Genomic DNA, 11646 nt, shown 5'->3' on the forward strand with positions numbered 1-11646 from the left:
CATTCAGCTGAATGTATACAGATCCCTGGCAATACTTAGTAAACAAAAGTAGGTGGAATTCTCATTCTGTAAACATCAAAGGAGCTGGCAGGGTGATTAAGCAAAGCAAAACACATGAATTTTAATGTTAAAACCCATGCGACAGAGATTCATACCTACAGAGTAAGACAGAAAATGGCAGTTTTAAAAGATAAGCAAAAGGGAAGCACAGAAAGGTAAAGGGATAGGCTAAGTGTTAGTTGCTCAGTCGTGTCCAACCCTTTATGACCCCATGCACTGTAGCCCGAGGGGCTCCTCTGTCCATGGAATTCTCCAGGCAAGAATACTGGAGTGGGTTGCCACGTCCCACTCTAGGGGATCTTCCCAACCCAGGGATCAAACTTGGGTATCCTGCTTTGCCGGCAGATTCTTTACTGAGCCACCAGGGAAACGCAAAGGGATAGGCTAGGCTCACTTGAATATTATTATACAGTTGGTTCAAATTAATAGTCTTAAGCTTAGTCATGTATAGACTTACCTTCCACGAAGGAACACGGAGAGAAATTTTCTAATGTGAGTACTTTAAGCTCTTTGATAGTCAAATCCACTTAAGATAACTTCCCAGAGACCGTTATTAAGAGCCTAATGAGGGAAGCTGAAAGCAACTAGGGCAGAGAATTCCAACTCACAAAAAAGCCTTATTCAGAATAACAGTTCTAGATCTCTTAAATGAAACAGAAAGAAGGAAACACAACTTAAGACTGAGGCATGCTTAGAACTAAAGATGAAAGGGTCCAACAATTTACCACGGAAATTTATTAGAAAAATAACTGGTACATCCAACTTATCCCCACCTGCTAGGAATCAGGATTTTCTGTACACTAAAAGTGGGGTCTAATTCCCCAGAACCTCTCAACTTACACTGTACATGTGTGCTTTGCTATGATCTAGGTGGTTAGGACGGAGAAGGCAATGGCACCCCACTCCAGTACTCTTGCCTGGAAAATCCCATGGATGGAAGACCCTGGTAGGCTGCAGTCCATGGGGTCGCTAAGAGTCGGACATGACTGAGCGACTTCACTTTCACATTTCACTTTCATGCATTCAAGAAGGAAATGGCAACCCACTCCAGTGTTCCTGCCTGGAAAATCCCAGGGACAGGGGAGCCTGGTGGGCTGCCGTCTACGGGGTTGCACAGAGTCGGACATGACGGAAGCGACTTAGCAGCAGCAGCAGGTGGTTAGGAAATGCAATGCACAGTATCCAGAGAGACATGAACTTGGGCTACGGCTATCACCGCCCTCCTACTAAAGACAGGGACAAATGAGGAGCAAGTCCTGCAGATGGGATGGCAGTCAGAGCATCCTGTCCTCAGCCCTCTGGACCCTGCGGCACGTGACCACGCACATCTGGACGTGCATCAGACGTGACATAACAAACACGACTTAACCTCACAAAGGAGCAAAAGCTGCTTTGATAGCTGTTTAATTTCTGTCTAACTCTTGTTCAGTAATTTTTTAAAAAGTCCTCGGTTCTTAAAACTGCTCTGCCTTGAGGAACTGGTGCCAACTCTTTTCAAAGGTAACATGCAAAAGCTTCATGTTTTATGAAAGCACATTAAAAGAAAATGTCCAAAAATCAAAGCGATTTTTTTTAAAGCTAATATTAGGTGTTAAAGGATTAAAGCGATTTTTCAAAAGTGAGAGAAAGTGCAAAAGTAAACTGTACTATGAAGAGAAAGCATTGAGTAGACTGCTAATTTTTCGGATTTTAGAATTTTATCTTCTGATACAAAACAGAAAACTGACTTTTTGCCATCTGCCAGTAGCTTACCGTTAAAGAGAAAAGATAGTTATGTGTAAATGAAATCCAGATCCCAAGTCAAACGTTTGTTTTACATATTTGAAATTTTTTTAGCTACACCAAAGCCATATTGGGCTCACAATTAGTCACTGGGGAGAAGAAACCTCACAAGAAAGAATACTTTGTTTTTTTTCTCTTTGCAAGGTCATGAAAAAGCAATTCAGTTTTGTGCCTGTAAAAGTAATTATTAATTATACTTGTCCCTGTAAAATTAATTCTAAATTATACCTACCAGGGAAATGAGATTTTTAAAAACCTTTAAAAAGAAAAAAAAAAAAGAAATCAATAAAAAATACAAGTGAAGGGTAATGACAAATCACACAATAAAATATAACACATACACGTGATTAATTTCAATCTCTTCCCTAGAAAATACTGCTTAAAACAAGCAGCACCAATTCTCATCAATTTCATCTTTTTTATCAGACATTTTATTAGGGAGCACAGAAATGACCAATAGTGTTAGACTTACAATGAAGAAAGGAAAATCAACTGCAATTAAGAACACAAGTTCACTGATAAATGTCTCTTTTAACAGTGATAATGGATGTCCTAATTTTATAGTATAGAGACAGATGTTGTAAAAATTAACATTTTAACCTCAAAGACTCAGTCTTATATGATTGTATTTATATGTTAAAGACCACCGAATGATTAGCCTTTAAAACGTTAATAGCGCCACCCGTGTGCTCCCAGTCTCGGGCAGAGTCGGGGTGGGGGGTGCCTTCAGGGCCGGTGTTTGCCCTTTGCAGCCGCGGGAGGAGACAGACGCTGTTTCTTTTTGAGAAGCACCCGGTCGCAGGCCTGAGGTGGCAGCACCTCAGGGTGGCCGAGGGCTGGGGTCCGCTTGGCCTGGGGGCCCTGCTGGTCCCTTCCTTAGAGTCTGGACCTGGGAGGCTCCCGACTATTAAAAGCGCCACCCGTGTGCTGTACTTGAAACGCCCATTAAGTAAGGTTCAGAAACTTCATCTCAATTCTCATAGATGGGCTAAAATGAATATAAATACTGCCTTGCCACATGGATTTTTTTGAAATGAAGGTACTTAATGAGCATGAAACCTTACACCATCTTAAAAAGTACTCAACTTTTCGAACCTCAACAGAGAAGCACTTTGGATTTCCAGGGAAATCTCAATCATTCCACAAACACAATGAATCTTGTGTACTACAGGGCCGCTTTCCTGTGTGAGCCACGGGTCATTACAAATGTGCAGCACAGCCAGGAACTGCACAGTTCACTCAACTAAACAGAGCCCGAGAAATAAAGCTATCGAAAATGTCTTATATTCAGTCGTTTAAAAATTACATCAAGAAACACTTAAATATTTGGAACTCACTTTCCCTACTCTTCCATCCAGTGCGTCTGATTAATCAAAAATGACAAAACACCATGGATTAACTACAAATAATTATTTCAACTAAACATCATAGGTTTGGAAAATCAAACCCACGGCAATAGCAATGCTGGACCTTTTGAGACTCAACCACCTTTTCATCTGAAACATTTAATCACTTAAAACTAAACTCGGTGTACAACTATGTACCAAGCCACTTTTGTCCATCCCTTAACTGCCATGAACAACGCTCCAGGTAATTATCCTGAATGCGCTTTCACGATTCTCCAAAACCCTAAAAAGAAGTCACACTAGTCAGATTTATAGAGTGCCTTCACTTCAAAATTATTAAATACACTATTGTACTGAATCAAAATGAAGAGATTCCCCTAAACACACTCTTTATACATTTACATTTTGAAAGGGATTTTTTTAGTGTATACACTTATTTGTCCATGATAGGTTTGCAAGTTGGTTGTGAAAGTTTAGTAATTCTATTCTAGAGTCAAGGAAAAAAAAGAAAATTACAAGTGAAAGACATAAAAGAGGATCAATAAGGATATTTTTTTAAAAGGATTAATGGCTATATAATGTAATTAATCAAAAATGAGACACCTTGTTGGGCGTTTTTTGGGGGGGTGATGTTTGTGATCCCTTGTTTTTTAACTGAAGCACAGTTGATTTCCAGCGTTGTGTTAGTTTCATGTGTACAGCAAAACATCAAGACAAACCCCAGCGGAGGGATGTGCTACCAAGACACGTGGCCGTAAGCGTGCAAAGGGTAAAGACCAAGAGAGTCAAAGGAAGACTTTCCATTCAACGGGCTTGAGGAGGGAAGGCAGGGTCCCTGTTGTTTATTAATTACATAACCACATCCTAACATGCCACCCAATCAATAGTCTCTCACTAGTGTCTGACTCTTTGTGACTCCATGGACTGTAACCTGCCAGGCTCCTCTGTCCATGGGATTCTCCAGACAAGAATATTCGAGTGGGTTGCCATTTTCCTCTCTAGGCTCTCCCGCATTGCAGGCAGACTCTTTACCATCTGAGCCACCAGGAAATTCCTCAAAAAAGAAAACACCAAATACATCATCTTCCACTTTCATTCTGTCTCCCAAATGATCCCAGCTCTAACATTTGCTCCCCTCAAAAGTCAATTTCCACAAATATGTAAAGTAGCCAAGCTTGGCTTGCTGATACCCTCTCACCTACAGCTTCGTGCAAGTGCTCAAGTACCATCATCTTGATACTCCTACCCTCAGCTTTGTACTCTGCTGAAAATGTAACTATTGAGAAAGTTTTTGCTTTCATTTTAAAACTCTAGGATCTAGTTTTTGACAAGACATTATATATCTTATTTATAAGTAATAATGTCCTACATTTTGGAATGATAACACAATTTGCTATGCCATACAGAGATCATGTTACCTGTCAGCTGAGAGTGGATGTGCTAACCAGCCCATCACCACAAACCTAGAAAATAAAATTTCTCTTCCTCCTTCAAATCTTGGGGTGGGGCAAAGTGGGGTGGGGGAGGGCGGTGCTCAGATAAGCATCATCAACCCCAATTCTGAAAGAAAGAGAAGCTGGGAAGCAGGGAGCAAACTGCAGAAGCAAAGTTAAGGAGATGGTAGGATTGGAGGTGGAACAGACTGACATTTTTTCCACTGCCTGGAAGTGAGTAAATGTCGGTGGGCCCTGGAGGAAAGCCCTGAGGGTCCACGGCTGTTATCTGTGCCTGCATCATTAGGCCAAGGGAAAAGGGGATGGAGCCACAAGAACAAAAGGAAGTAGGAACAAAAAGGAGCCGGTTAAAAGTCCTCACTATGTAGAACAGGAGGTTAGAGATTAGGGTAAAAGAAACAGCAAGAGTGGTCTCGTTCATGCATAACACGCTACCTGGAAAAACCCCGAAAACAGAAAAGGAGTTCTTTCAAATTTCAATCAAGAGTGAGGGCTCCATTACTCCATTAATAAGATAAACCTATTCTCATGGAAGTTCTCATTACAAGAAAAACAGGCTTTAACAATATGACGGGATGGATGTTAGCTGGATCTGTGGTCATTTCACAGACACAGGCTCCCACATGCTCATGGTTATGCTGTACATCTTACGATAATACAATGTTGTCAATTATACTGCAATAAAACTGGGGGGGGGACCCATTCTCAAAACATGCAAACTCTTCTACTCTTATAGTGGATAACCTCCCAGTAGGTCGATACATATAAAATTACAATTCTGTTTAATCACAAGTCAAATAACTTTTTAGCATACAAGGCAAATCTTACCAGCAACTCCATGTACCCTTTAATTTACTTCTTGGGGAATTCCAAAACATTCTCTTTATCTCCATGCAATTTGTATGCCAGCAAGAAAGCCCTTTTTAAACTCCCAAATTCACTATTCCGTGGCCCTTCTGAGTGTGTGGCTCTGCTAGGAACATACCGTGCTGCTTCCTGCATTTTGACCTCTGCACATAAAATTCACTGCTCCTTAAAAAAAATAGTCCTACTCAGACAACCACACACCACCCAACACCATCCCGCCTCTCCTAACACCCTGGAATTTTCCAGGCCTGGCTGGCTATCCACTTCCCCTACCAAGTCATGCTTCACTGTCCAGGTTTGGTGTTTTCACAGGATGCAATGTACAAAGCCAAAATGTAAATATTTAAAACTGTTTTCTCAACCTACTTCCCTGACCCTTCACATTACTATTTTTCTTAAAACACTCCAGTGGTTCCCAGAGCTAAGAGCAGTGTTTTTCAAAATACCATTGCTAGTCCTGGGATGTTGGCTCAATTTATTGCGTTTCAACCATTGCGCTTTCTTAGAAATAGAATAGAAAATACCAGAGTGCATCACACAAAGGGTGTTTTTTCATGATATTTTATCATTTACATATGTGTGGACTAGGTTGTAAGGTGAAAATGTATATCTTACTATAACGGGTCACTGTTCAAAAGAGCTTGAAACAGACCAACTTTTGTTTGGTCCACAAGGCCTAACCTGAGCCCTGTGTAAGACTCTGGGCCTGTCTCTTGCTGTACCCCATAAAGCCAAGTTCACCATGTCAAATTATTTTGCAGTTCCTTGTCTTAATTCCTGGACACTCAGAGGCAAGTCTGGGTCAGTCCCTTGTGGGGTCACTGCTCCCTTCTCCTGGGTCCTGGTGTGCACAAGGTTTTATTTGTGACCTGCAAGAGTCTGTTTGACTCTTGAAAGTCCATTTGAGCCATGAAATTAAAAGACGCTTGCTTCTTGGAAGAAAAGCTATGACTAAACTAGACAGTATATTAAAAAGCAGAGACATTACGTTGCCAACAAAGGCCCGTCTAGTCAAAGCTATGGTTTTTCCAAAAGTCATATATGGATGTGAGAGTTGGACTATAAAGAAAGCTGATCGCCGAAGAATTGATGCTTTTGAACTGTGGTGTTGGAGAAGACTTTTGAGAGCCCCTTGGACAGCGAGGAGATCCAACCAGTCCATCCTAAAGGAAATCAGTCCTGAATATTAATTGGAAGAACAAATGCTGAAGCTGAAACTCCAATGCTTTGGCCACCTGATGCGAAGAACTGACTCATTGGAAAAGACTCTGACGCTGGGAAAGACTGAAGGAGGGAGGAGAAGGGGACGACAGAGGATGAGATGGTTGGATGGCATCACTGACTCAATGGACATGAGTTTGAGCAAACTCTGGAAGTTGGTGATGGACAGGGAAGCCTGGCGTTGCAGTCCACAGGCTTGCAAAGAGTCGGACACGACTGAGTGACTGAACTGAACTGTCTTAATGCTGTCAACCACACGGTTCCCTCTGCCTTGAAGGCTATTTGTCTATAAGGCTCACCTGTACCCAGTTTTCATTATTTAATATGGATTACCTCCTCTATAAAAGCTTTTTTATGCTTCCCTCAGCAGTTAATGCCACACACACACTTACTTTGTATCTCTATGATATCTATGATTCAGTCCCCTAGACATTCCACTGTACTTATTAATTTTAGGCTTGACCGTTGACCCAACTTCTAAACAATAAACTCCATCCATCTAGTCAAGGCTATGGTTTTTCCAGTGGTCATGTATGGATGTGAGAGTTGGACTGTGAAGAAACCTGAGCGCCAAAGAATTGATGCTTTTGAACTGTGGTGTTGAAGACTCTTGAGAGTCCCTTGGACTGCAAGGAGATCCAACCATTCTAAAGGAGATCAGCCCTGGGTGTTCTTTGGAAGGAATGATGCTAAAGCTGAAATTCCGGTACTTTGGCCACCTCATGTGAAGAGTTGACTCACTGGAAAAGACTGATGCTGGGAGGGATTGGGGGCAGGAGGAGAAGGGGACGACAGAGGATGAGATGGCTGGATGGCATCACCGACTTGATGGACGTGAGTTTGAGTGAACTCCGGGAGTTAGTGATGGACAGGGAGGCCTGGCGTGCGGTGATTCATGGGGTCGCAAAGAGTCAGACACGACTGAGCGACTGAACTGAACTGAACTGAAAGGAAGGGGCACATTTTACTAGTCTATGTATCAGCAGCACTGAGCTGCTCCATATGGCACATGATAGAGGTTCAAAACAGGTAAAATGAACAAATAATTAAGACTTCCATCTAACTTCTCTGACGTTAGAAATGTCTGAGTGGTTGCCCTTGCAACAATGCCCATTCAGATTGCAGTGCTGGATCGAGACTTCTGCATCTTAGCTACAGTTCCCGGAGAGCAGCACCTAGTAGCCTGAGACAGAAAGAGATGTCCGCTTCGCTCCCGGTAAAGAAGGTTCAGATTACAATGTGGCAGCACCCACTTCCATGTTTCAGGAAGTTATCTGGGGAAGGCAGAGCAGAGGGTTTCTCCAGGCGTCCACCCACAGATGAGTTAAGTCAGAAACAGTATTATCAACCTTATTGGCACGGAAAAAAGTCACATTTTAAAAATAACTCACTCTTAATAAGACAGGGGAGGGGATTTTCCCTTGTTGAGGTCAATAAGCTGACAATATGAGCTACGCAAAACAAAAGGTAGCATGAAATACCTCATCGAAATTGTATGATCTCTGTTGCCTACTCTAATCATTCCAAAATAGCTCCTGACTCACTGCTCTATTTAGGAGATACTACATGGAGGACTGGGGGTCATACCTAATAGGGACTCCTCGCTGGGGCTTGGAAGCTTTACCTAGACTTTACCTAACATACACGCTTTCATTTTTGGGGGTTCTGATACACCTGTTTCACAAACCAATCCTTCAACTGTCTTAACTGTAATTAAAACAGTTCAGGCAGCATCCAAGACACTTTGACAGATTCTGCCAACTGTCAGTTTCAGCTGTTCTTTTCCATTTCCACCATAGTTCATAAACTCCTATTTCAAGAGCCTTAATTTGTTTTTCTGCCTGAACTAATCACTCATTTTCTTTAAAAAATTGTTCCTTTTGTTTCAGTTTTGCCCCTAGACTCGCAATTATATCCAAAATTAAGGCAAACGTAAACTTCTATTAGACCTAACATTAGTCAATAAATATATTCATAAAATGTGAAACTCTTCATCCACAGTATTAAAGTTTTAGATACCAGAGTAAGTACTTTAGGATTGCCTAGGTAAAACTTTAAAGGCCATTTAAAGCTCTGTTTCCTTTTGGTTTAAGTAGGTGCAGGAGGCTATGCTTATTCCATACTTACTAGGTACAAACACCGACCAAGTGTGGAAACTTCCACAAATGCCTTTCTCGACAACTCAGATGAAACAAGTCACTGTTAATGAGAAAGCCATAGCCCCAGATACAGACTTGCAGAAAAATTATGCCATAAATATTTGTTCTTTTGCCTCTCCAGTCAACTTTTAAGAATTTATTAAGGACAAATAAGCTAGTTTATAAATATATTTTATTACACTTTAGTATGTTAAGTGTGTGGGACTTATTTTCATGCTTTAAAGACCAGTGTTCTTTGTATTAAGTTCCTCTCAAGCTTCCCTTAGTAAAACCATGCACTTAGTAAAACCATGGACTTAGTAAAATCATGGAGCTTAAAGGTTGTGGAAAACTGATTTTCTTTCACGATGCTACCACTCCACAGCCTACAGAGAACTCAGCCTTCAGCATGAAAAACTGCCACTTGATTTTTCTTCTCTGACACATTTTAAACAGAAGGGCTGCAGACTCTCAAGGGAAGCCATATTTCAAAGATTCTGAACAGTAGTATTTTTCAGTATTTTCTCTTATTAAAATTGGTACAATTCATCCAAAACATTTTTCAAATGTCATTATTTTCCAGCTTACATGCTTAACAACTGCTTAGAGAAAGCAATCTCTCCATCTGAGAGATTTGCTTTAAGAAACAAACCAGCAATTACAAAAACAGAGGAGAAAGAAATAATTCATTTTTACAGACTGGAAAAAAAATGTAAAACTCACCTAAGACTTTCATTTTACAGATAAAAAAACAAGAGTCCACAAAGGTCAAGCAATCTGCCTCAGATCACCAAGCTACTAATAGCAGCACTAGAAATAGAATGAGGTATTTTAATTGCTCTTCGTATCCCAAATCATGCAAGTTATATATATTCTCATCACTTTGTCATTGAAATTTTACAAACAAGTATTGCTCTTTCTCATCAATTCCTGATGAAGGATTCCTACCACACATATTCTTAACACTTTCAAACTTATTCAAGTTAATAAACTTCAAGTTTTAACTCCAAAAAAAGGGCAGTACTATTAAAAACTTTCCTCTGAACATTTTAAGAACGAAACTTTAGATATGCACACCCCTAAACTCTCAGTGCATTTCCATGTCTATCTTTTCAATCTCTGTCCTTTAACTACACTTCAGACGTCTTTATTCAACCATTAAAAAAAAGAAAGAAAATCCTGGAAGTTCCTCTTTGACAAAAAGCATTGGAAAAAAAAAATCTATCAATGAAACAAACCAGATCATTACTCCATTAATATATTACAGATATCTGGCTTAAATTAGGGAATATCACAAGCATTTTATCAAGTTATTGCGTAAAGAGTTAATAAAAGGCTGAAAAAATGCACTCTTGTTTGACTTTGGATCTGAAAGAAGGTGCAGACCTGACACTGTTCACACAAACTGAACAGCTGATCCTAAAAGCCAAAAAACAGAGAAAGTGAACAAGTTCTTTCAACAAAAAGCTGTTTCCTATTCAGGCTCTGACGTCCAACTAAGTGCAGGGCACTGTGGAGTCCTTCTAAGACTCTCAGATTTTCATTTTAATGCCCCCAGTAAATCAGTTCTATAGATTTTTGCTTTGGCTACTCAAGGGCAAAACAGAGGGCACAGTGAGAACAACAATTTACCCTGGATCCTTTTCAAGGACTAGACTCTAACCTACCCATTACTTTATAATCGTCCTTTGTGCCCCTGATTATTCTCAAAGTACTGAGAGAATGCGGGGCTTCTCTTTAAAGACACCGGCAACAAAACCTAAGACGACACGACTTTGTATTACAAACTGCTGCGGCACTTCGACCAGGAAAGCGCAGAACGTGTGGTCTTCTTAAATATCAGTCATAAAACTATATTCTGGTTACAGTAATAGACGTATGTTCCTTAATTACGGCCTCTGGTGTCACGCTACAAAAACAACTTTTTAAAAGGCTAACACACCTATATTTTTAAACTACAACTAGCTTAGCAAGGTGGCAAATATGTTTGAAAAACTAAAACAAAGACAATTCACCACCACCGCTCAATAACACACAAACATAAACAGACTCCAAGGGGGTTAAGCACAAAAATCCTTACCCCATTTTGCCCAATGAAAACTTGCTTGTAAGTTCCTGCTCTTATGCTACGGAATAACTTCCAAATGAATTTCTCCGTCTGTTGTTTCGCAGTTGCTTTTCCACCCCCGAGATCCTTTTCTGGAGGTATTTCAATGTAGCTGAAAATTCAGTTAGTTCCCTTAGGTAAAATTATTTCTCTCTGGGAAATACCAAAACGTTCGAACAGAGGTGGCATTTGCTTATTAGAGTTAAAATGCTGCGCGGAGGAAACAGCGGTGAACTTTATTCCACAAAACGAATCTACGTGTCGGAAAACGCAGAATCCAGCTTCACGGAGTCCTGTAAAACATGAGCTTGGTGGTCATTTCGCTCATGTCCTCCTCCACACTCAGGGAGAGCCCAGGTAACTCGGCCTTTTCGGTGCTACTAAGGCTGCGGGTTCAAATTTCTCCACCACACCAGGTTCCTGGGGGTGGAGCGTGCAACCCAATGCGACGTGCACTTGAGAGATCCCTACGAGAAAATAATCCTAAAAGCAGCAATGCCACTGCTTCCCTGCGCTGACATTAGAAAAAAGCTATGTAGAAAAACCTCTTCGACGTGCAAACCCGGCAGCTCGCGACGCGCTCGGCACTCCACATTGGAATCTGTCTTTAATTTTTTTCCCCTTCCTAAGACTGGGAGCAGAGAGGAGGCGGGGAGAAGGAAGAAAAGGCT

At 40.9% G+C, this 11646-nt stretch overlaps 1 protein-coding gene across 2 annotated transcripts in view; it reads right to left on the minus strand.

Moving 5' to 3' along the window:
- The window catches only part of HOMER1 (homer scaffold protein 1), a 139769-nt gene extending 128426 nt beyond the window's left edge, over positions 1-11343 (minus strand). The window contains exon 1 of one of the 2 annotated variants that reach the window (XM_059890509.1): positions 5471-10940. In XM_059890509.1, coding sequence (XP_059746492.1) covers positions 5471-5535 — 65 coding nt within the window. In that variant the 5' untranslated portion in view covers positions 5536-10940. 2 annotated transcript variants of the gene reach the window in all.
- Between the last annotated feature and the right edge of the window lie 303 nt (positions 11344-11646).

The sequence above is a fragment of the Bos taurus genome, chromosome 10, assembly GCF_002263795.3.
Source record: "Bos taurus isolate L1 Dominette 01449 registration number 42190680 breed Hereford chromosome 10, ARS-UCD2.0, whole genome shotgun sequence".
Taxonomy (NCBI): Eukaryota; Metazoa; Chordata; class Mammalia; order Artiodactyla; family Bovidae; genus Bos; species Bos taurus.